This window comes from Lampris incognitus, chromosome 14 (genome assembly GCF_029633865.1).
Source record: "Lampris incognitus isolate fLamInc1 chromosome 14, fLamInc1.hap2, whole genome shotgun sequence".
In the NCBI taxonomy this organism is placed as follows: domain Eukaryota; kingdom Metazoa; phylum Chordata; class Actinopteri; order Lampriformes; family Lampridae; genus Lampris; species Lampris incognitus.
In genome coordinates this window covers 41,278,773-41,304,622 of record NC_079224.1, presented here as the reverse complement: position 1 = coordinate 41,304,622, position 25,850 = coordinate 41,278,773, and the positions used below count along the sequence as shown (strand labels likewise).

General features: G+C 46.4%; 1 protein-coding gene across 2 annotated transcripts in view; it reads left to right on the top strand.

Moving 5' to 3' along the window:
• The first annotated feature begins 22,784 nt into the window (after positions 1-22,784).
• LOC130124141 (schwannomin-interacting protein 1-like) overlaps positions 22,785-25,850 on the top strand; it is a 16,095-nt gene continuing 13,029 nt past the window's right edge. For both annotated transcript variants that reach the window (XM_056293576.1, XM_056293575.1), the window contains exon 1: positions 22,785-22,814. In XM_056293576.1, the coding sequence (XP_056149551.1) occupies positions 22,785-22,814 (30 nt within the window). The remainder of the gene's footprint in view (positions 22,815-25,850) is intronic.

Sequence of the window (25,850 nt, the reverse complement as noted above, 5' to 3'; positions counted from 1 at the left end):
AGTTCAAACACCCACCCTCGTACTGCATGCGTTCGCCAACTGCATCTCTCTGACCAGCAGTCTCGAAGGAGACGCCTCGCCACGGAGACGCATCCGTGGCGACCCCTGAGGAACAGGGAACAAGCCGAAAGAAGAAGAAGAAGAAGAAGAAGAAGAAGAAGAAGAAGAAGAGGAAAAAGATTGTGATCAAACTTGTCTCCATATGCAGGGAGTAGCCCCTTTCCCAGTGCACTACAGAATATAGTCAATAGCCTAGGGGCAAGTATATCACTGTGTTTTGTATAAAAATCTGATGGGTAACCATCGTCTCCTGGGGCCTGGCCTAATTTAAGGCTTTTTATTGCATTTTGGACCTCTTGTAGCGAAATCTCTTCCAGGAGATCTATATTGATCTTCATAAATTTTATAATTCCATTATAATTCTGTCATCCTCTTTCAGTGTTGTATTCTGTAAACTGTGTAAACACAACATCCATTACACGTTGTCCGTCTTGAGAGAGACCCCTCCTCTGTTGCTCTTCCTGAGGATTCTTCCTATTTTTTCTCCCTGTTAAAGGTTTTTTTTTTAGGGAGTTATTGCTTATCCAATGCGAGGGTCTAAGGACAGGATGGTGTGTTGCTGTAAAGCCCCTTGAAGCAAATTTGTAATGTGTGATATTGGGCTATACAAATAAAATTGACTTGACTTATTGGACGAGGAACAGGGCACCTTTAAAGTTAAAAAGAATTGGTCATACTGGTCTATAGCAACCTCCCCCTGTGTTGTACATAGTTCTTGGTAGTAATCCCGAAATACTTTGTTAATTCCCTTTGTCCCTGTAATAAGTTTGTTTTGAGTATTAAGAATCGATGAATATATTTTGCTTATTGACTGGTTTTACCTTATTTGCATTGGAGCTGCAACATGGGAGGATGCCTGCACGCGACAGCTTTTTACGTGGAGTGACTGATGGCGCCTGCAGCCACCACACAGTCCTTAGCAGGGTGCGGCCAGAGTCCAATGGCATGGACCACCAAGACGACTGAGAACCACACTCTGTTGCAGCCTTCATCCACCTTCACTGCCGTTGTGACCTGGAGACATCTTGTCCCAGTTCTGCAGTTAAGGTCTTTGGTTGACCCCCCCCCCCCCTTGATCAATCCGCCTTAGATAACCCTACCAGGAGCCAAGATCCGGACGGCATAGCTCTTGGGATCATTGGTACGTGCAAGCTTCTCCAACACGGCAAGGTGGCGATCCAGGAGATGCCTGAAAATACTCTGTGCCTGGTATATACAGGTTCCTGACCCTGACCAGGTGATCTGCACTAAACTCAAGGCCTACAGGGTCACTCCATTTTAACACAGACTCAGTAGTAAGGAAGGTAAGTAGAACTTCCATACATATTGTTATATCAGATTTCCGATCTCAGACTCAATGTAGACGTGATTGGTCAAAATGATTACGTAAGTAATTAACACAATGATGAGAAATATGATTAGAATAAATCAATAGACTAAAAACTCACCCCCACAACTACATGCTGCGGTGAATTAAGGAAAACCAGACATGGCAGTCTGGTTTCCTTTCCCTTGTTAACACAGTAGCATGTCGCTCCCCAATGGCCACAAAAGGCATTACTCAATATTGGAATAAAGGGCCCACCTGTACCAAATTCAGGCTCATCAAATGGGCCAATTAACAACACAATAGCTGATTGGTTGTTCAGCCATTTGTCAGCCAACTGAGGAGATGTAGTATACAAATATCTACAAGTAAGCAACAGGTCATTAGCGCTCGAGCATTTTCGTGAATCTCATGCCTGGCAGAATGGTACGTAAGAGGAGTATAAAGAGTACTCTGTACCAGGCTGCTTTGATTTTGCTATGCTTTCTAAAACTGAGCGCACAGTCGTCTGACTTGAAACCAGATGATGGAGACTCGCAGAAAGACGCCAATGCGGGTGCACAAGGTTTCTCGAGAGGGATCATTATGTTCGGCTCCGAGCGAGTTGCAGGACTCAAGTCTGTCACTGACGGTGTCACAGAAAAACCATCCAACACCTCCGCTGTGGAGGAAGTTGCTTATCAAGCTGATTATGGGGGTAAGGAGTTGGGTATTGTTAAGCTACACTTCAGAGGAGCTTGAGCGATATACCTCCGTTGCCAAGAAGGGGCAGGTTGTCATGGTTTACTTGCAAACTCTCACTTGCCGGTGTTTAAATTGAAGTCCTAGACATTGCAAAGTTGAATGACCGGCACCACAACTATTTTTCAGGTTGGTTCAACGGACACGATGAGGACTCCGACTCCTCGGAGGTGGAATGGAGACGCATGGCTCCCTCACTGCAGTGTGGTGGGGACAGGATGAAGTTTCGGGCCTTGGGACCAAGAGCATCACAGTTTCAAATAGACCAAGGTAGAGTAGCTCGGTGTGCACTTAACACCATCTAGACCGGGCATGGCCATGTGCCACGGAGGGCTGAGAGTCTGCAGCTCATTACTGGTTTAAGTCTCCCCTGCTCTTGGCTCAAATAGATTTTAAATATGAACGCTGGTTTTCTACTACTCCGTTGTGCTTGAGATTAAATGGATGCGTCCCACGACAGTTCTATGTGCACTAGCTGCCATGCAGAGAGCCATTCTGTACTGCTACAGCATGCTGCCCAAGTCCCGAGTGCTGCTCCCTGGCTGTTGTAGTGAATTGAATGTGTGGTTCAGTTTGAAAGTGAGACCACCGAATCAAGTTTATATCGACTGAGTTTTCATTAATGAGCATTAGTTTGACAACTGACATTGGTAAATTGTGGAATAGTGCAGTCAGTGGTGTGTAAGTGTGGCCACTGCTGATTCTGCCATATACAAGATGCCAACTGTGACCTGTGAACTGGGCTTTTTGTTTGTTTTGTTGTTGCATGAAATGTCACTGGCTATGAAATCTTGATGCATTACCAGAGGTTTGCGGTAATGGTACATTCATCAAGCATATTTGCTGTAATCCACCTTCCGGAAGTGACGCAGTTAAATGAATTCCTCTTTCAGATGGTGGTGAATGTGACTTTTTAACGTCTTGTCACTGCTGCCTGCAAATGACAGCAGGTGGGAGGAACCGACACACTAATGTTTGCCCACTCCTCTGCACAGGAAATGCACCTCCACTGCCCCTCTCCCAGGTTCCCCAAAGCTGTGGCTATTCTATGAAGAGTAACCCCCTGGGGCTTGTTATGGTGGTTCCTTATGATGGCTGCAATATGATGCAAAAGGTAATATCTGAGAGTCTTCCATAATAAATGGCAATGTTTAGTTAAGTCTGCACAGTCCCGGTTAATTCTCTTGTCTGGTTCATTGTCTTTGCCCCCTAGAAAGAAGGTCACCTTCTACCACTGCTCTGGCAGGGAACTCCAGTGTCCCTCTTGTGCCCCCAGTCAAGTCCTGCCCCCCTGCCTGCTGAGGCAGTTCAATCAGCCAAGAAACATCCCTCATACCTGAAGCAGCCCCAGATTAAGCCTCGTTCCAAAAACCCAGCAGCAGGGTGGGGGCAATTTCCTTATTTTGCCTATCCTTATACACCTGAACCTACAACAACCACAAAGAAACCTCCTGCCCCCAAGTTTCTGCAGTATCCATTTTACTACCCACCTTTCATGCACTATCCCTTCTACCCTGCCACAACTAAAGCGCCAACCACTACTGCTAAGCCACAGCCCCCACCTTTCTATCCTTACCCTTTCTTTCCTCCCTTCTTCTTCCCTCCCTTTGCTCCTTATCCTCCCCCAATGCCCACAACCACAACTGCTAAACCTACAACTACAGCTGCACCAACAAAACCTCAGCCTCCAGCTTATCCACCCTTCCTGCCTGTCTTCCCCCCATTTCCACCTTTTTTCCCTTACCCTATTGCCCCACCGACGACAACTACTACAAAGCCAACAACTACTACAAAAGCGCAGCCTCCAGTGCCTCCACACTTTCACCCGCATGTCCATCTGCCGTTCCCACCTTTTTTCCCTTACCCTATTGCCCCACCGACGACGACCACTACTACAAAGCCGACAACTACTACAAAAGCGCAGCCTCCAGTGCCTCCACACTTTCACCCGCATGTCCATCTGCCGTTTCCACCTTTTTTCCCTTACCCTATTGCCCCACCGACGACAACTACTACAAAGCCAACAACTACTACAAAAGTGCAGCCTCCAGTGCCTCCACACTTTCACCCACATGTCCATCTGCCGTTTCCACCTTTTTTCCCTTACCCTATTGCCCCACCGACGACAACTACTACAAAGTCGACAACTACTGCAGAGCCTACAACCAGCACCAAAGCGCAGCCCCCAGTGCCTCCACACTTTCACCCACACATCCATCCGCATGGCCATCTGCCAGTGCTACCCTTTCCCCCTTTCCTCCCCCATTTCCCCCCGTACAGAGTCTAGTGTATGGCAAGCTGCTGAAGTTCAAATAAAATGTTTTAAAAACACAGTCTTTGTCTCTGGTGATTGTATGAAGTTGTAAGTTCTGAATTTGGACCGTTTGGCCGAGCTGGGTTTGTTAATGGCATTTTCTAAGTCTAGTTTTCCGGGCCGGCTTGTGCTGGAATTGTGCAGAAGCAATTGTAAATGGCAATAGCCTCTCCCAAGTGTCAAGGTGGCCTCCTTATTCCAGGACTTTTTAATGGGAAATGGTATTGCTCACCCTTCTATGTGGTGACTGGAGGTCCAACCTGAGGACTAATTTCATTGCCACTGTACGTGATTCTCGGTCACATCCTTCAGCATGGTGTCTAACTACTGCTATGCCGAACTTGGTCTTAAAGGAAGCCAACGCAGTTTTAAAGCACTTCATGGTTTGTTGCTTACATCTCCAACTACTTAACCCCATCAGAGTGTAGACTGAGATCCTCGGGTAGGGCCCCAAGAGGGACCAGGCTGTAGACCTGTCTGAGGATACAAGTCTAGCATTTTGTGCCTTGTTCTTTATCAAAAGTAATTCAACCAGGAGTCACTAGTTTCTGGCTATTTGTGTCTGTTTTGTATTGCACTTTGTTTTTCTCAGTGTTTAAGTAATGCACTTTTTACTGCTTGAAAACTGTAACGGTACACAAGCACTAAACCTTTTGGCAGAGGTGCCTTGACATCAGAATCAAGTTTATTGGCCATGTAGGTGTAAGGACCTCTAAAATCTATTGTACATACTTTGTGGTACTTCATTTACCAGCATGCTTTATGCCCGCGAAATCACGAGGTTCGCAACGGTCGATCACCTCACGGAGAGGGAGGAGTTAGGCGGTCCGAGCGAGTACGACGAAGAGAGAGGGCCGTTTTTCTGCCGCTCCGTCTCAGTACCCGTTTCGCGGAGACTTTATACACAGCCCGTGTACTAGGCCCGCGTTTGAGGTCAGGAGTGTTGCGATTGGCCCGCGGTCGTATGCTTGCTGGTGGGGTTTGTTTTAGTCCGATTATTTTGTTTATGCCCCATAGCCAGTGTCGCCGCTAGCTAGCTAGCTAAGTGGATTTAGCATCCAGTGCTAGTGCGTTAGCCCAGTGGTTCTCAGCCTTTTTGGGGTCCTGGACCCCCTGCGTATTTTTGACCTACCCTGAGGACCCCTCCACCTGATCTTGGGGGAGGGGGGTTGCGATTTGATAGAAACAGTAGAAACTGCATTTTAAATTGCATTGTAGCATTTATTCACTCTTTGGGGCAAAAATAAGAGCTTTCAGTTGTAACTTAGATATAGTTAACAAAACAGAATTCTTATGCAGTAACTTTCAGATATATGTAACAAAACAGAATTCTTATGCAGTAACTTTCAGATATATGTAACAAAACAGAATATGTATTCAGTAACTTTCAGATATATGTAACAAAACAGAATATGTATTCAGTAACTTTCAGATATATGTAACAACACAGAATATGTATTCAGTAACTTTCAGATGTATGTAACAACAGAATTTGTATGCAGTAACTTTTAACAATGCAAACGGGAGCGAGATCTCTTATTAAAATACAATAAATTACACTTGTGAAACAGATGTAATTAGAGAAAAAAAGTCCTGTTACCCTTTATAGTTTAGGTAGATAAAGGTCTCAGTCACATTTGAGTAAAATAATCCTATTTCTATAAATGTCATAGGATCTTTTTTTTTAAAGATATTTTATTTTCACGGACCCCTTGCAATTACACCACGGACCACTAGGGGTCCGCGGACCCCCGGTTGAGAAACACTGCGTTAGCCGACTAGAGTTGTGGAGGCTAGCCAGGAGTCATCGGGCTGCGCTGGACGGTGATCTAACCAGGGGAGCCGCTCTGCTCCATTCCTGGGACCGGTCTGCTGTTCAAAGAGGACTCGCTTCATCTGGACCCACCAGACGACCACCATCTTCGCCAGGGTTTTCTGAACATTGCAACCTGTGGCCATCTTGCGGGTGGCTGCCTTGCCCTCCGCTCAGGGAGCTGCCTTATGTGCATCAACGGAAAGCGCTGGGGGTATTTTTGTGTTCTTTTGCTACTTTTCTTCCTGTTTATTGGGACCGGTTATTTAATAAACAATACTACACTCGTGTGGTTCTCTCTCTCTCTCTCTCTCTCTCTCTCTCTCTCTCTCTCTCTCTCTCTCTCTCTCTCTCTCATTCAGTATTATCAAATAAATCCTATTATTATTAATTATATTTCGGGTGTATTGGCAGCCCATTTTCCGCTTATGCAAAGCCTAGGTTACTTATCGAGTGCTGGTAATAAGCTAGTACAGTAATTCAGTACACAGCAGGGTGATAAGATCTGCATTAACCACGTGTTTGTTTAATTCTGGGAAGATACACCATTCACTAGCCTTAGGTAAGTGTAGTATTTTCACAGTGGAGGCACCGCGCTACTAAATTGATTATTATCTTGGTTAATTATCAATTATCACTAATATTGTCATTAGGGGCACTAGCCTACTAGTACACAGGAGGTTCAGCCAGCTCACCGTTCCACCGCTGAGAACTCAGGATCCTGTTGCGCCATTGGATTGTATTGTAACACTCTAGTAACTGGTAGCATTAGGCTTTTGTCTTGTTTAAATGTGCTTGGCGTTGCCCGCCAGTGAAAAAGGGGGTTACATAGGTTTGCACGTACATGGATCTCAGTGTACTTAGAAAAACAACACAACAACAATCTTCAGATACACTACCGTTCAAAAGTTTGGGATCACCCAAACAATTTTGTGTTTTCCATGAAAAGTCACACTTATTCACCACCATATGTTGTGAAATGAATAGAAAATAGAGTCAAGACATTGACAAGGTTAGAAATAATGATTTGTATTTGAAATAAGATTTTTTTACATCAAACTTTGCTTTCGTCAAAGAATCCTCCATTTGCAGCAATTACAGCATTGCAGACCTTTGGCATTCTAGCTGTTAATTTGTTGAGGTAATCTGGAGAAATTGCACCCCACGCTTCCAGAAGCAGCTCCCACAAGTTGGATTGGTTGGATGGGCACTTCTTTGAGCAGATTGAGTTTCTGGAGCATCACATTTGTGGGGTCAATTAAACGCTCAAAATGGCCAGAAAAAGAGAACTTTCATCTGAAACTCGACAGTCTATTCTTGTTCTTAGAAATGAAGGCTATTCCATGCGAGAAATTGCTAAGAAATTGAAGATTTCCTACACCGGTGTGTACTACTCCCTTCAGAGGACAGCACAAACAGGCTCTAACCAGAGTAGAAAAAGAAGTGGGAGGCCGCGTTGCACAACTGAGCAAGAAGATAAGTACATTAGAGTCTCTAGTTTGAGAAACAGACGCCTCACAGGTCCCCAACTGGCATCTTCATTAAATAGTACCTGTTAGAGCCTGTTTGTGCTGTCCTCTGAAGGGAGTAGTACACACCGGTGTAGGAAATCTTCAATTTCTTAGCAATTTCTCGCATGGAATAGCCTTCATTTCTAAGAACAAGAATAGACTGTCGAGTTTCAGATGAAAGTTCTCTTTTTCTGGCCATTTTGAGCGTTTAATTGACCCCACAAATGTGATGCTCCAGAAACTCAATCTGCTCAAAGAAGTGCCCATCCAACCAATCCAACTTGTGGGAGCTGCTTCTGGAAGCGTGGGGTGCAATTTCTCCAGATTACCTCAACAAATTAACAGCTAGAATGCCAAAGGTCTGCAATGCTGTAATTGCTGCAAATGGAGGATTCTTTGACGAAAGCAAAGTTTGATGTAAAAAAAATCTTATTTCAAATACAAATCATTATTTCTAACCTTGTCAATGTCTTGACTCTATTTTCTATTCATTTCACAACATATGGTGGTGAATAAGTGTGACTTTTCATGGAAAACACGAAATTGTTTGGGTGATCCCAAACTTTTGAACGGTAGTGTATATACAAAAGGATTGACTTACGCAGGTGAAATAAGAGGAAATAAAGTGCAGTGGTGCAGAGAATATATCAGAGAGGCTGAAATACATGTTAGCGGGTTACTTACATGTCTGAGGTAGATGGACATGACACAATGAATCAGTACCCGTACAATGTGCAGTACAGTATATACAACATGGTTAGGTTAGTAGCCACATAGGTACTGGGTGACGATGGCGTAAGGTTTCTTGGGGGTTTCGTTAACTCCGGTTACTCAAGAGATAAATATCTTTTACGAAGCATATGTGTTTTCATTTTAGTTTTAACCATTTCAGAATTTTCCAAAGTCAATGAATAGAAAGGGAAATACGATTTTGAAAGTTGTGAAATATGAATTTAGCCAGATTAGACTCTTTGGCACGTTGCCGCTGTCTGAGGACAGTCATAGCAAATATATTATCTTTTCAATCTAGAACTGAACATGACCTCTGTAGGAACTTTGGATTTAATTTTCATTTTAACCAGCTGAACATTAAACTTATTTTGCTTTACTACTCTCAGTATAAGGCAATGTAATTGCTGTGTCATCTCATCTCATCTCATCTTCAGCCTCTTCTCCGGGGTCGGGTCGCGGTGGCAGCAAGCTAAGTAGGGCACTCCAGACATCCCTCTCGCCAGCAACGCCCTCCAGCTCCTCCTGGGGGATCCCAAGGCCTTCCCAGGCCAGATTGGACATGTAGTCCCTCCAGCAAATTCTGGGTCTACCCCGGGGTCTCCCCCCAGTTGGAAGTGCCCAGAAAACCTCCAAAGGAAGGCGCCCAGGAGGCATCCTAATCAGATGCCCGAACCACCTCAACTGGCTCTTTTCGATGCGAAGGAGCAGCGGCTCTACTCCGAGCTCCCTGCGGATGTCCAAGCTCCTCACCCTATCTCTAAGGCCGAGCCCAGACACCCATTTGTTTTTACGCTCATTTGTTCTTACGCTTCAGCACTGGGCGGTCCTGTTCTGTGAGCTTGTGTGTCCTACCGCTTCACAGCTGAGCTGTTGATGCTCTAATACGTGTCCGCTTCACAATAACAGACTTACAGTTGACCGGTGCAGATCTAGCAGGGCGGAAATATGACCAACTGACTTGTTAGAAAGGTGTCATCCTATGGCAGAGACACGTTGAAAGTCACTGAGCTCTTCAACACAACCCGTTCTACCGCCAATGTCTGTCTATAGAGACTGCATGGCTGTATGCTTGGTTTTATACATCCACCCTGCAATCAGTGTGGCTGAAATAGACAAATCCACTCATAAGAAGAGGTGTCCACATACTTTTGGCCATATAGTGTAGATAGATAGATCCATCCATTATCCAAACCACTTATCCTGCTCTCAGGGACTCTGGAGCCTATCCCAACGGTCATTGAGCGGCAGGAGGGGAGACACCCTGGACAGGCTGCCAAGACATCACAGGGCCTGATAGATAGATAGATCCATACTATATACATAGATAAAAAAAGACCTACTGACATTCTATGTTACTCAATGTTCTGTGAAATACTGGCCCAAAATGCATTAGAAACTGTCCTGTGCTGCAAATGAAAATGCTCTGACATGTTGTACCATGGTAGGGAAAAGGACACAGTGCCACAGCACAACTGTTGTGCGACTTTGTTGTGAACACAATGATGTCTTTATGCATGCTCAATAATCCAGGAAAGGAAATCACAGAAAGTTGAATCAGTTCATCTGGACACAGACAGTTTACCATAGGTTTACAGTAAACCAACACATACTGATCAGTACTTAAGGTTTGACTCTCATCATCCACTGGAGCGCAAACTAGGAGTCATCAGGGCGCTGTACCACCGAGCTGACAACGTCCCCACCGGGGAGAAAGGGGAGAAATCCCACATTAAACAGGCCCTGGTTAAGTGTGGTTATCCTAACTGGACATTTATCAAAGCCAGGAAGATGCCCAAACAGTGCACCAGCCAATCGAAGAGGGGAGAAGGACAACAGCTGCCTAAGCACAAACCAGTGGTGATTCCGTATGTGGTGGGACTGTCGGGACAGCTGAGATGCATATTTTTCAAACCTCGCGTCTCAATTGCTTTCAAACCCCAAAACAAGCTGGGCCAGAAACTGGTCCACCCTAAGGATCGGGTCCCCCGCTGTATTGCTGTTAAGTGCTGGGAGGATTGCCGTGACTTGTACATCGGGGAAACCAAACGGACGCTGGCCAAGAGGATGGCACAACACAGGAGAGCTAACACATCAGGCCAGGACTCCACAGTCTACACCCGTCTACAGGCCAGGACTCCACAGTCTACACCCGTCTACAGGCCAGGACTCCACAGTCTACACCCATCTACAGGCCAGTGACCACTCTTTCAACGATGAGGATGTGCACATCCTTGATAGGGAGGAACGCTGGTTTGAACGGGGAGTCAGAGAGGCCATCTATGTGAAGAGGGAACGACCATCCCTGAACCGAGGGGGAGCCTAAGAGTACATCTGCTGCCATCTTACAATGCTGTGATTGCAACCATTCCCCAATCTTCTGGCCATTGTAACTCTAGTTAATGGTCACGGCAATTTGCATAGGAAACTGATCATTGTTTCCGTTGTTATGCCAGTGTTGTTTATAAGGGTGGGGACTCCTGCCTGATTATACAGGATGATTGTCTGCAGTTTGTCATTGGAACAAGGCCTAGTATTGACTGTGCATTTTCAGAGGAGTAGTTAATATTACATATCATGTCCATGATATCCTGACTGGACTTTTAACACTGAAATAGAAGCTTTTACACCACTTCAACGGAGCTAACAAGCTTAATCATCAGCAATACTGCAAAACTTTTGCAAAAGATTGATGTGTTTGAGCATGAAAGGTGATACAGCACGTCTTACTTGCACCTCGGTCGATGGTAATTCTGGGAAAATCCTCCCAAGTGAGACTGCATGGGCAATACCAAGTGATGGAGTATGAGGGAGCGGCTGAGCTAGACTGGTTTTGGGGGAGTAGAAAGACAATGTTTTGCTTTAATGTCTTACAACAGCATGTATTTTCAGATGCACTATAACAAATGTTGTTGGAGGAGTCAGCCCCCCACCCCCTCCAAAAACTGCTCAGACGGTATAACGAAACGTGACAGTTTGTGAATGGACGAGTGGGTGAATGAGTTCGAAGCCTACGCATCCAAAAACAGAAAAAGAGGAATATTTTATCATGCACCCCTTTTTTGTTTTTTTTTGGAATGTCCCCCCTTTTTCTCCCCAATTGTATCCGGCCAATTACCCCACACTTCCGAGCCGTCCCGGTCGCTGCTCCACCCCCTCTGCCGATCCGGGGAGGGCTGCAGGCCACCACGTGCCTCCTCTGATACATGTGGAGTCGCCAGCTGCTTCTTTTCACCTGACAGTGGGGAGTTTCACCAGGGGGACGTAGCGCGTGGGAGGATCAAGCTGTTCCCTCCCAGTTTCCCCTCCCCCCTGAACAGGCGCCCCATCCGACCAGAGGAGGCGCTAGTGCAACAACCATGACACGTACCCACATCCGGCCTCCCACCCGCAGACAGGTGTCTGTAGGGACGCCCGACCAAGCCGGAGGTAACGCGGGGATTCGAACCGGCGGTTGGTAGGCAACGGACGCCACTTGGACGCCCCATCATGCAACCTTTTAAACAAACGCACCCGTTTACCAACCTCGTGAAATAAGAACAAAAACATGGCTTGACAAGAGTGCAAGCATGAGTACAAGCATGCAGTCATCACGTGGTACTTTGAGATACTTCTGAATTTCAAAGAACATCTTTCAGCAACTGCAAGAGGACACGGTGCTGTTCAGCACACATTTCTGCATGTAGCCCTGCATATCCCGTACACATGACAAATAGGACGAGATAAAGGTATAGCTAGGGAGCGTCCATAACCGTCAGACTGTAAGGATACACCAGCGAGTGGAAGGCCTTTTTATTATATTCTTCAGAGATTTCACAAGTCGTCAAATGTGTAAAACAATGGCTCATTCGGTGTACATGCTTGTGTTTTTTCTTAATAAATATATCATCTGATCACGTCAGCCTTTCGCAAATCATAATGTGAATTAAGACAGGGCAGTTGTGACAGTGGTGAGGTGTGCGGTTGGAAAGACAGATGGGTTCAAGGTGGAGGTGGGATTACATCAAGGAACGGCTCTGAGCCCTTTCTTGTTTGCAATGTTGATGGACAGTTTGTCGGACGAGATCAGGCAGGAATATCCATGGACTATGATATTGACTATGATATTTGCGGACGACATTGTGCTCTGTAGCGAGAGTAGGGTGCAGGTGGAGGAGAGCCTGGAGAGGTGGAGGTATGCACTGGAGAGAAGAGGAATAAAAGTCAGTAGGAGCAAGACGGAATACCTATGCGTGAATGAGAGGGAGGACAGTGGAATGGTCAGGATGCAAGGAGTGGAGGTGACGAAGGTGGATGAGTTTAAATACTTGGGGTCAACTGTCCAAAGTAATGGGGAGTGCAGGAGAGAGGTGAAGAAGAGAGTGCAGGCAGGGTGGAGTGGGTGGAGAAGAGTGTCAGGAGTGGTTTGTGACAGAAGGGTACCAGCAAGAATTAAAGGGAAGGTTTACAAGATGGTTGTGAGACCAGCTATGTTGTATGGTTTGGAGACGGTGGCACTGATGAAAAGACAGGAGGTGGAGCTGGAGGTGGCAGAGTTGAAGATGAATTAGATTTTCATTGGGAGTGACGAAGAAGGACAGGATTAGGAACGATTATATTAGAGGGACAGCTCAAGTTGGACGGTTTGGAGACAAAGCAAGAGAGGCAAGATTGAAATGGTTTGGACATGTGTGGAGGAGAGATGCTGGGTATACTGGGAGAAGGATGCTGAATATGGAGCTGCCAGGGAAGAGGAGAAGAGGAAGGCCAAAGAGGAGGTTTATGGCTGCGGTGAGGGAGGACATGCAGGTGGCTGATGTGACAGAGGAAGATGCAGAGGACAGGAAGAGATGGATATGGATGATCCGCTGTGGCGACCCCTAACGGGAGCAGCCAGAAGTAGTAGTAGTAGTAGTAGTAGTAGTAGTATAGTAGTTTTCTTTCTTCGTTCCCAAATTGAGTGTGCTAGATTGACTCACAGCAGTCCCCCGTGGACAAAACTGGCAGTGCACATTAGCCGAGGATTCTAAACGAGCACACCTGTTGCTAGTTCAAATCAAAACTGGAATGGCGCCAAGACAGCTCTGATTGGTTGATTACGAGTGCGCTGACTTTTTGCCAGTGTTCACCCTTTACTTAAAGCTGTTAGTCAAGTTGTCCCCCCGTGAAGGCCGAGTGCAGTGCTTTGTCCGGCATGGCATGTGAAAATGGGAGGAAGAAGTGGCATCAGGCTGCAGCAGTCGCGTGCCTCTTGTCCACTTTGGCTTCATGTCTACAAGGTTTTGAGGTTGGAAGACTGGCTGCAGAGGCTGGACAAGGTAATGCCGGCAGTGAGGTTGCAGAGATGGGATTTAGGAAAGGAAGGATTCTCTATGATGGGAAAGACTTCAGTTCCCGCTCACAAACTGATGCTCTTGTTGCCAAACAAAATGGTAGTCTGCTGCATCTGGGCTTCAGTCAAGCGAATGATTCGGGTAAGTGTTTACTCCAGTGTCTACAGGGGCTTTGGGGTGCTTCGTGGACATATATCTGCATGTATTAACCAAAAAAAGGGTCGCAATGAATCTTGCATTACAACACCTCACCTCCTTCCGTTTCAAGGGAAGCAAGCTGAAGTTGTAAAAAGTCGTGTGGATGCTGTTCCCAATGAAGTCGCTTGGAGACGCATGGCCCATTCGTTGCAGTGTGGCGGAAATCAATTGACGCTTCGAGTCAAGGGACGCGGAGTCTCTCGTTTCCAGCTAGACATGGGTAGGATATTTGCATATGCGTGATTGTGTATGAATTGCGGTGGGGTTAACTTATGTCTAACAAGTAACGTTTGAATTTTTTTTTACCACCACCCCGCACGCACACCCCCACAGGAAATGCACCTCCCCTGCCTTTGAACCAGCTACCTCCAGCCTGTGGCTACTCTGCACACTGGAAGGCACTGGGTCTCGTGTTGGTGGTTCCCTACAGTGGCTGTAATGTGAAGGAAGAGGTAGGCATTTTGGTCTTGCTTTCATAGAAGAAAAAATGTTACTTCCTGGCTCTTCCCCTTGAATTCAATGGTGGTGTTTTATATATTTTCAGGATGGAAGTTATGTGCTGCGGATGCGTTGGCATGACACTCCAGTCACACTCATTTGTCCCATACTGGCATCCCCAACTGCTGCAAGTTCTTCCTTAACCATACCCAAGCCCGTGTTGAAGCCCTCCTCCCATGAGAAGGTGTACAGGACCAAACGCCAAGCCAACTACAACCCTGGTAGTGGACCTGCCCTTCCTTTCTCCTATATGTATTATCCCTATCATCTACCAGTGCCAACCCCTGGCCCTACGCCAAACCCTACCACAGCGCCCGCGACCAAGCCTGTCAAAGGTCCTCATGACCTACTATCTTATTTGGCTTACTTGAAGTACTACTACTCTTACTTTTACCCAATCCCGACCAGCAAGCCCCCCGTCACTGCGGAGTCAACTACAGCAAAGCCTGGAAGCACGACGAAGAAACCCCAAATTCCAGTATACCCCTTCTACCACTTTTACCCCTTTTACCCTTACTTTCCATATTACCCACTTGCTACCACTGGACCACCGACAACGAAACCAACTGCAACTGCCATGACGACGACTACTACTACTACACCGCCAACGACGAAAACCCCACACAAGCCTCCAGTATGGCCACCACGCCCCTACTACCCACCATATTTCCCCTATTACCCTTACCCAATCCAGCCTCCCCCCACAATCCCGCTGCCGGACGGTTCTGTTTACTACTACCCAATTATCCAGAACTTCTACGGGCACCCTCCACAATCTACAGCTTCACCTGTCCAAACGAAGACCACAGCTACGACCACCGCCAAGCCCGGCTGCTCCACCGGCGGCTCCACCACCGCCAAGGCCGGCTGCACCCAGGCCACCACCAAGCCCAGCAGCACCGCAGTGCCCCACCCTCCAGGCCAAGTGAATCCCTATATACCTTATCACCAGCTCCCCTTTAATCCATACGTGTCCCACAACACGCACGTCTCACCCTACGATGACCCGAAGTACTTCCCCCATGCCAGCTACAAATTTGGACTCCCTGACCACAGGCCTCCATTTGCCCACCCTTACAGCCCAGGGGACCCCTCCCTCTTCGACTGGCAGGAGCTCATCAAGAAGTACTGGCATCGCAAGTAGCTGGAGATGGCAGGGTTGTGTACACGTCCTGCCTTCAGTATCTTGAACCGAGTCAAGCAGGGTAACCTGAAGTGAAACTAGCTCGCCTCGCTGCACGTTTTCCTCCTCGGGGGTTGCAGTTTCCAGAATAAATTTTATTAAAAATGAAACTCTCTCTCTCATTGATTCTTTAAGTAATCGGACTTTTCAGAGTTGGGACATGTATTGCAATCGTTAGATGGTGGTAGGACTTGGTGGGGTTTCCAATTTTTATATATATATATATATAAAAACTGGGTTGCTATGGCTTTTCAGCTTTGGGTTTTGAAAAAAGTGTGACGCGATAAGTGCTGTTTGATTCCGCCCCCCCCCTCCTCGGATTTGTCTTGCATTCCTCATTCGGCTTCGAGTATTATGGCGGAACAGCAGAGCCCTTCCACCTCACCTCATTCTGTCCGTCCTCATCTAGTTTCCCATGACCCTTTCCTCCAGGCGCTGCATTACTGTACACAGATCTCGACGCATGCGACTGAGCCGCACGTGAGCCAGTAGTGCATGCCATGCGAGCAGATATGCATGTATATACAGATATGTATGTAAGCGAGCATGGATCCTCGGTGTTTCCCGAACCGTATGGATTGTCGGCTTCCTGGATGTGGTCAGGCTAGAACCTCCGACAGTACTGGACCACCGGAGGCGTCGAGGGTTTTTACACCCGTCCGGTAACCTGGTTTCTGCGGCAGCGGCTGTTGTCCCTCAAAGGAGCACCGTGGTTCGTCCCTGAAGGTTGCCTTTGTTTCGCTGCGGTTCTGTTTTATCTTGAGCATGTGTTAGTGTGTGTGTGTGTGCGTGTCTTGAATGCTTTATATCTAAATTCTATGGCGTGCCACCACGCGGGCGTTATTGTCTTGCACGTGTGCAGTTGAGGTCAAATATGGGGTTTGGCAGAATTTATGCCTTTTAGTTTTTGTTTGAAAACGTAGATTCTCCGGCGCAGGATTCAAAGTACTTAAGACACTTCAAAATAAGGTTAAGAAGGGGCGTCCGGGTGGCGTGGCGGTCTGTTCCGTTGCCTGCCAACACGGGGATCGCCGGTTCGAATCCGTGTTACCTCCGGCTTGGTCGGGCGTCCCTACAGACACAATTGGCCGTGTCTGCGGGTGAGAAGCTGGGTGTGTCCGGGTCGCTGCACTAGCGCCTCCTCTGGTCGGTCGGGGCGCCTGTTCAGGGGGGAAGGGAAACCGGGGAGGAATAGCGTGATCTTCCCACGCGCCACATCCCCCTGGTGAAACTCCTCACTGGCGGGTGAAAAGAAGCGGCTGGCGACTCCACATGTATGGGAGGAGGCACGTGGTAGTCCGCAGCCCCCCCTCCCGGATCGGCAGAGGGGGTGGAGCGGCGACCGAGACGGCTCGGAAGAGTGGGGTAATTGGCCAAGTACACCTGGGGTGGATTCTCTGGCAAAGGATTTAAAGTACTTAAGAGACTTCAAAATAAGGTTATGAAGTCCACAGGAAATGCTTGAACAAACGCTGCTACCGTCCTTGTCATTGGCAAGTCTTTTGAATTCCTCCATTATAGAACATCTCTAATTAGTTGAACTTATGACACAATTGAAATCAAAAAGGCTTTTTAAGGAGGCTCCTGTAATGTTACCTGAACAGACTGCTGTTCATTTTCAGCCTTGCCCGGCCACATCCTCTCAGCGGAGTTCTCGGCCTTCCGCCCTCTGTCCTCCCTGCCCTTTGACTTCGTTACAATGGAGGACTATGACGTGGACGTGGAAGAGGACGCAGAGGGAGACGTATTCACGAGAGAGACTACAAGACGTTGGTGGATGGGCTTTGAAAATAACGGCAACTTCTTTGGACACGATGAGGGGTCAAGGAGAGGCTTCATGGTGAACAGCCGTAGCTGGGCCGAGGAGCTCCGGGATCTCCTCGCATCGCAGGCTGAGGAGGACCACAGCGGAGGTCGACGAAGACTGTCCAGCATCTCTGTAAGGCCAACTCACTCCCTTCTCTCCCTGACACGTGACATACACGTACATGTATTTATGCCTCTGAGTCCACTCTCACGCCACAGATTCTGACGTCACAGATGGGCGGCGTGGTGGCCCAGTGGTTAGCAAGAAGGTCCTGGGTTCAAACCCCAGGCCGTCCCAGGTCCGTTCTGTGTGGAGTTTGCATGTTCTCCCCATGTCTATGTGGGTTTTCTCCGGCTGTTCCGGTTTCCTCCCACCATCAAAAAGACATGCATGGGGGCGTCCGGGTAGTGTAGCGGTCTATTCCGAGGGATCGCCGGTTCGAATCCCCGCGTTACCTCCGGTTTGGTTGGGCATCCCTACAGACACAACTGGCCATGTCTGCAGGTGGGAAGCCGGATGTGGGTATGTGTCCTGGTCGCTGCACTAGCGCCTCCTCTGGTCGGTCGGGTATCTGATCAGGGTGGAGGGGGAACTGTGTGATCCTCCCACGTGCTACGCCCCCCTGGTGAAACTCTATCAGGTGAAAAGAAGCGGCTGGCAACTCCACATGTATCGAAGGAGGCATGTGGTAGTCTGCAGCCCTCCCCGGATCAGCAGAGGGGGTGGAGCAGTGATCGGGACAGCTCGGAAGAGCGGGGTAATTGGCCAAGTACAATTGGGGAGAACAAAAAAAAAGGGGGGGGTCCTAAAAAAAAAGACACGAATGTTAGGGTTAATACTCCTGCCTGTGCCCCTGAGCAAGGCAGTGGAAAGAAGACCTGGAGTTGGTCCCCGGGTGCTGCAGCTGCCCACTGCTCCTATACAATAGGATGGGTTACATGCAGAGATAATTTCATTGTATGACTGACAACGTGTATTCTATTCTAGTTTACTCTATTCTGTTCTGTTCTATTCTATTCTATTCTATTCTACTCTGTTCTACTCTACTCTACTCTGTTCTATTCTGTTCTACTCTGTTCTGTTCTATTCTACTCTGTTCTGTTCTATTCTGTTCTACTCTGTTCTCTGTTCTGTTCCATTGTACTCTGTTCTATTCTACTATGTTCTGTTCTATTCTACTCTGTTTTATTCTACTCTGTTCTCTGTTCTGTTCTATTGTACTCTGTTCTATTCTACTATGTTCTGTTCTATTCTACTCTGTTTTATTCTACTCTGTTCTCTGTTCTGTTCTACTCTACTCTGTTCTATTCTATTCTACTCTGTTCTATTCTGTTCTGTTCTACTCTACTCTGTTCTATTCTATTCTACTCTGTTCTGTTCTGTTCTATTCTACTCTATTCTATTCTGTTCTATTCTGTTCTGTTCTGTTCTATTCTACTCTATTCTATTCTGTTCTATTCTGTTCTGTTCTACTCTGGTCTGTTCTACTCTACTCTTTTCTATTCTATTCTACTCTGTTCTGTTCTATTCTACTCTGTTCTATTCTACTCTGTTCTGTTTTATTCTACTCTATTCTATTCTGTTCTACTCTGTTCTGTTATGTTCTGTTCTGTTCTACTCTGGTCTGTTCTACTCTACTCTGTTCTACTCTGGTCTGTTCTACTCTACTCTGTTCTATTCTATTCTACTCTCTTCTGTTCTATTCTACTCTACTCTGTTCTATTCTATTCTACTCTCTTCTGTTCTACTCTGTTTTGTTCTACTGTACTCCTATTCTATTCTACTCTACTCTGTTCTGTTCTATTCTATTCTACTCTGTTCTGTTCTATTCTATTCTATTCTATTCTACTCTGTTCTATTCTATTCTACGCTCTTCTGTTCTACTGTACTCCTATTCTATTCTACTCTACTCTGTTCTGTTCTATTCTATTCTACTCTACTCTGTTCTGTTCTATTCTATTCTACTCTGTTCTGTTCTGTTCTGCTCTATTCTATTCTATTCTATTCTACTCTATGCTATTCTATTCCAGTATGTCCCTTAACCAAAGAATGGCAGTGGCACAGAAGCATGAATGGAATCAGGATGTGACCCACTTTTCTCCGCTAACCTCCGGTGTTGCTGAGCAGCCTCTTGTGAAGAGCGCAGTACCAGTTTAACGTGATGTTGGTACCGGTTCTCAGCCGCCGGTGTGGATTACTTTATCTTAGCGGCAGTAGCGATGACAAGGGAGCCGGGGCGAAAGCTGATGAAAGCGCAAGCAAGATGCACTAAATGGGATTTGATGCTCGGGGTCCCGGCGGCGCAGCAGCGGGGAATGTCATCCGTGGCTGTGTTATCCGTACACATGGAAAAACACGGGACTGATCTGGGACGTCTCCCATGCTAACGAAGGGCTAAAGACGACCCACAATGGTGCGTCGTGACACAGCACTTTAAACGTGTTTCTATGTGCGTGTGTGTGTGTGCGTTTTGTCTGCATGCATGTGTGAGCAAGAGCCCCCTCAACCCCCCCCCTCTCTCTTTCTCACGGCTCACCACACTCCAGCCAGCCTGTGATGTGGAATGGGACAGCGGGGGGGGGGGGGGTTCTTACAGGACACTAAACAGATGATGTGCAATTAAAAACGCACCGCTCGGCAGCAGGCCAGAGTAGTGTACTGTAAACATGCTGCTCATTTTATTTGTTGAAACTATCACATATTCAACTCGTTAAGAGCCCGAGCCCCTCTGCTGGGCTGCTGCTTCAGCGTTGGATGCTGACATGTGATGGCCTTTTAGCATAGAGCCTTAACACATATATATATATGTATATATATATATATATACATATATATATATCCTTATTTTATCATTGCATGCTATTAGAGCAATGATAAAACAAGGATATATATATATATATATATATATATATATATATATATATCCTTATTTTATCATTGCATGCTATTAGAGCAATGATAAAACAAGGATATATACACTACCGTTCAAAAGTTTGGGATCACCCAAACAATTTTGTGTTTTCCATGAAAAGTCACACTTATTCACCACCATATGTTGTGAAATGAATAGAAAATAGAGTCAAGACATTGACAAGGTTAGAAATAATGATTTGTATTTGAAATAAGATTTTTTTTACATCAAACTTTGCTTTCGTCAAAGAATCCTCCATTTGCAGCAATTACAGCATTGCAGACCTTTGGCATTCTAGCTGTTAATTTGTTGAGGTAATCTGGAGAAATTGCACCCCACGCTTCCAGAAGCAGCTCCCACAAGTTGGATTGGTTGGATGGGCACTTCTTGCGTACCATACGGTCAAGCTGCTCCCACAACAGCTCAATGGGGTTCAGATCTGGTGACTGCGCTGGCCACTCCATTACCGATAGAATACCAGCTGCCTGCTTCTGCTCTAAATAGTTCTTGCACAATTTGGAGGTGTGTTTAGGGTCATTGTCCTGTTGTAGGTGAAATTGGCTCCAAGCGCTGTCCACTGGGTATGGCATGGCGTTGCAAAATGGAGTGATAGCCTTCCTTATTCAGAATCCCTTTTACCCTGTACAAATCTCCCACCTTACCAGCACCAAAGCAACCCCAGACCATCACATTACCTCCACCATGCTTAACAGATGGCGTCAGGCATTCTTCCAGCATCTTTTCATTTGTTCTGCGTCTCACAAACGTTCTTCTTTGTGATCCAAACACCTCAAACTTGGATTCATCCGTCCACAACACTTTTTTCCAGTCTTCCTCTGTCCAATGTCTGTGTTCTTTTGCCCATCTTAATCTTTTTCTTTTATTGGTCAGTCTCAGATATGGCTTTTTCTTTGCCACTCTGCCCTGAAGCCCAGAATCCCGCAGCCGCCTCTTCACTGTAGATGTTGACACTGGTGTTTTGCGGGTACTATTTAATGAAGATGCCAGTTGGGGACCTGTGAGGCGTCTGTTTCTCAAACTAGAGACTCTAATGTACTTATCTTCTTGCTCAGTTGTGCAACGCGGCCTCCCACTTCTTTTTCTACTCTGGTTAGAGCCTGTTTGTGCTGTCCTCTGAAGGGAGTAGTACACACCGGTGTAGGAAATCTTCAATTTCTTAGCAATTTCTCGCATGGAATAGCCTTCATTTCTAAGAACAAGAATAGACTGTCGAGTTTCAGATGAAAGTTCTCTTTTTCTGGCCATTTTGAGCGTTTAATTGACCCCACAAATGTGATGCTCCAGAAACTCAATCTGCTCAAAGGAAGGTCAGTTTTGTAGCTTCTGTAACGAGCTAAACTGTTTTCAGATGTGTGAACATGATTGCACAAGGGTTTTCTAATCATCAATTAGCCTTCTGAGCCAATGAGCAAACACATTGTACCATTAGAACACTGGAGTGATAGTTGCTTGAAATGGGCCTCTATACACCTATGTAGATATTGCACCAAAAACCAGACATTTGCAGCTAGAATAGTCATTTACCACATTAGCAATGTATAGAGTGTATTTCTTTAAAGTTAAGACTAGTTTAAAGTTATCTTCATTGAACAGTACAGTGCTTTTCCTTCAAAAATATGGACATTTCAATGTGATCCCAAACTTTTGAACGGTAGTGTATATATATATATATCCTTGTTTTATCATTGCTCTAATAGCATGCAATGATAAAATAAGGATATATATATATATATCCTTATTTTATCATTGCATGCTATTAGAGCAATGATAAAACAAGGATATATATATATATATCCTTGTTTTAATCATTGCATCCTATTAGAGCAATGATAAAACAAGGAAATGGAGAAATAAGGATGGATGGATGGATGGATGGATGGATGGATGGATGGATGGATGGATGGATAGTCAGACAGACAGACAGATGGATCGAGAAAGAGGGAACGATCGAGGAGCAGATAAACAGGTCTCGAAAGCGGTGGCAGTGCTGAGGAGAGGCCACAGGCCCCACACGGACCTATCAGCTGCACACAATCTCCCTCTCCCTCCTCCTCCTCCTCCTCCTCCTCCTCCTCCTCCATCCCTCCCTCCCTCCCTCCCTCCACCCTCCCTGAATCTTCGTGACGCTGCCTCTCGCTCGCTCACCCCCTCCCTCCGTCTTTCCACCCTCCCCGTCCCCTCCCCTGCCTGTTCTCTCCTCCTCCTCCTCCTCCTCCATGTTCTCTTCACCCTTCCTCCATCCCTCGCTCAACCCTCCCACTCCTGTGCGTAAGCTGCGGTATATGAGAGGGTCTCCTGGGTCCGGCTCCACTGCAGTGTAGAGGAGGGCAGGGCGGCTGTCCGTGCGGCGCGCTGAAGGATGGTGCACCAGGAGAAACGCGTTTACCAGGTGTGTGTGTCTCTTTAGAAGTGTTGTGTTCATGCACGTTGAAAATATACACATATATGCGTAAGAGATAACGAGCGTAGGTGTGCGGATGTGGGTGAAAGGGCCCCGCTTGTGCGATGGCCACGGGCGAGGGTGTGTCCGTTAGCGATCCTCACCTGGTGGTCTCCTCGGCGGACGCCGAAAACCACCCCCCTTCTCTCCGTGCAGACAAGGCGTCTAGATGGACGCACTGTCGTGTGTTTGTTTTTGTAACGAGCGAAGATGTGCGGGTTAGCCCTCTACGCCGGCCTCCATCCGGAGGCGCTCGCTCCTCGCTTCAGCCCCTTCTACGCCGCGACACAGTGTGCCCGTCGGTGTTTTCATGTTGTGTTGTGCGTGTGGAAAAAACTAGCCCGTAATGAGATGAGGGTGGAGTGGGAGGGGGAGTTCATTGAGGGGAATCGTGTGTGTGTGTGTGGGGGGGGAGGGGTGAAGGGGGTCTGTCTGGTCAGTAGGGCACCTGACTGGCTCTCGTGGTGGAGCAAAAGGCAAGAGGGTTGATTGGGAAATGGAGGCGGCCGACCGTGATTTACGCTCTTCCATCAGAGCCGCATCGGATGATGCATCGCAGTTCAGAACTGGACAGGGAGGGGGGGAGACAGAGAGAGAGAGGAGGGGGGGGTGATTTTGTGTTTCTGCATGTATTTTTTGCAGAAGCACTGCCAATTCAAATGTGCCTCCTCCTCCATCACGGGTGTAGATGTAGGTGTTAGGTGAGGATTTTGAGGGTGGGTGTGTCAAATTTCATTGTGGCCTTGAATTTATGCTGTTGGTTAATAGGAAATGCTGTGCTAGACGAGGCAGTTGCACCATATGAATGGCTGTATGTGTTTGAATATATATATATATATATATATATATATATATATATATATTCATGCATGTGCACATATACACCTGTGATTGTGTGCGCGTCTCAGAGGGAAGGACTGAGCACTTGTCACAATCGGGGACTAAAAATATGATCACCCCCGGCGAGGCGTTGAACATCCTGTCATGCGAAAGCAGCAGGCGGGCCCGTCTCTCCTCCCCGCCGGTGTGCAAGACTCCCCAGATTGCAGAGTGTTGGATGTGACACGCCCGTCACCAAAAAAAGCACACCTGACACAAAGTTCAAATAGCATGCCGGGAACAAAGTGTGTCGTCGTCTTCTTGATGGGAAGCGGGAGTCTAATAAAAGGAAAGGGGGGCTATTTCTGGAAAAGGAAGAGCGGATTTAGAAGGAGCGAGCAGGAGGCGAGGAAGGGGAAGGGAAAGTTGGTGAGACACACGAATCACCGGGAGTCGGGCGAGGATGCAGGCAGGATGATGTGGCGTTTCTGGCCGTTTTATAAACCGGCCTTTGTCGGTTGATTCTCTACTTAGCGAAGCATCTGCAATGGATTGGGGGGGGGGACCATTATGGATGACCCCTGACCATCAAGCATCCTCCGTTGTAGATGGCAGCCCAGCGGGTTTATATAGTTATACACCCGCTTTACTGCTGAGGCTACTAATGGTCATGGATGCAGGCACACTGGTCTGATGCTGCTTTACATAACACTGCTTTATATAAGGCCGTAGTCTTGTTTCTACTCATACCTTCGAGGGTAAAAGGCCCCGATGTAGCTGTGCATGTCTATACAATATGGCTGCCATCTTTCTTTGAGGATGAAACCTGTGTAGGTTGGTGATGTCAGCTTGTCTCCAGGGTCCTGATTTGCAAATGTGCCCACATGTACCCCGTGAAGTGGACGTCCTCTGGGTCACACGTACATACGGATGTGTGTGTGTGGGGGGGGTATACCAGGTTTTTCTATCCTAATGGGGATATTTGGTCCCCATTAGGATAGAAAAACCTGAAACCACCTACCTTGTGGGAACATTTTGTGGGTCCCCATGAGCAAAAAGGGTCTATTTCAGGGTTTAGGGTTAGGACTTGGGTTTAGGGTTAAGGTTAGAATTAAGATTAGGTTAAGGTTAGGGTTAGGGTTAGAATTAAGATTAGGTTAAGGTTAGGGTTAGAATTAAGATTAGGTTAAAGTTAGGGTTAGGGTTAAGGTTAGAATTAAGATTAGGTTAAGGTTAGGGTTAGAATTAAGATTAGGTTAAGGTAAAGGTTAATTTTAAGGTTAGAATTAAGATTAGGTTAGGGTTAGGGTTAAGGTTAGAATTAAGATTAGGTTAAGGTAAAGGTTAAAGTTAAGGTTAGGGTTGAAGTTAGGCATGTAGTAATGATGGTTAAGGTTAGGGTTAGAATTAAGATTAGGTTAGGGTTAGGGTTAGGGTTAGAATTAAGATTAGGTTAAGGTTAGGGTTAGGGTTAGAATTAAGATTAGGTTAGGGTTAGGGTTAGAATTAAGATTAGGTTAAGGTTAGGGTTAGAATTAAGATTAGGTTAGGGTTAGGGTTAAGGTTAGAATTAAGATTAGGTTAGGGTTAGGGTTAGGGTTAGAATTAAGATTAGGTTAGGGTTAGGGTTAAGGTTAGAATTAAGATTAGGTTAAGGTTAAGGTTAGGGTTAGAATTAAGATTAGGTTAGGGTTAGGGTTAGAATTAAGATTAGGTTAAGGTTAAGGTTAGGGTTAGAATTAAGATTAGGTTAGGGTTAGGGTTAGGGTTAGAATTAAGATTAGGTGAAGGTTAGGGTTGGGGTTAGAATTAAGATTAGGTTAAGGTTAGGGTTAAGGTTAGAATTAAGATTAGGTTAGGGTTAGGGTTAAGGTTAGAATTAAGATTAGGTTAAGGTATATGTTAAAGTTAAGGTTAGGGTTGAGGTTAGGCATGTAGTAATGATGGTTAAGGTTAGGGTTAAGGTTAGAATTAAGATTAGGTTAAGGTTAGGGTTAGGGTTAGAATTAAGATTAGGTTAGGGTTAGGGTTAGGGTTAGAATTAAGATTAGGTTAGGGTTAGGGTTAGGGTTAAGGTTAGAATTAAGATTAGGTTAAGGTAAATGTTAAAGTTAAGGTTAGGGTTGAGTTTAGGCATGTAGTAATGATGGTTAAGGGCTAGGGAAT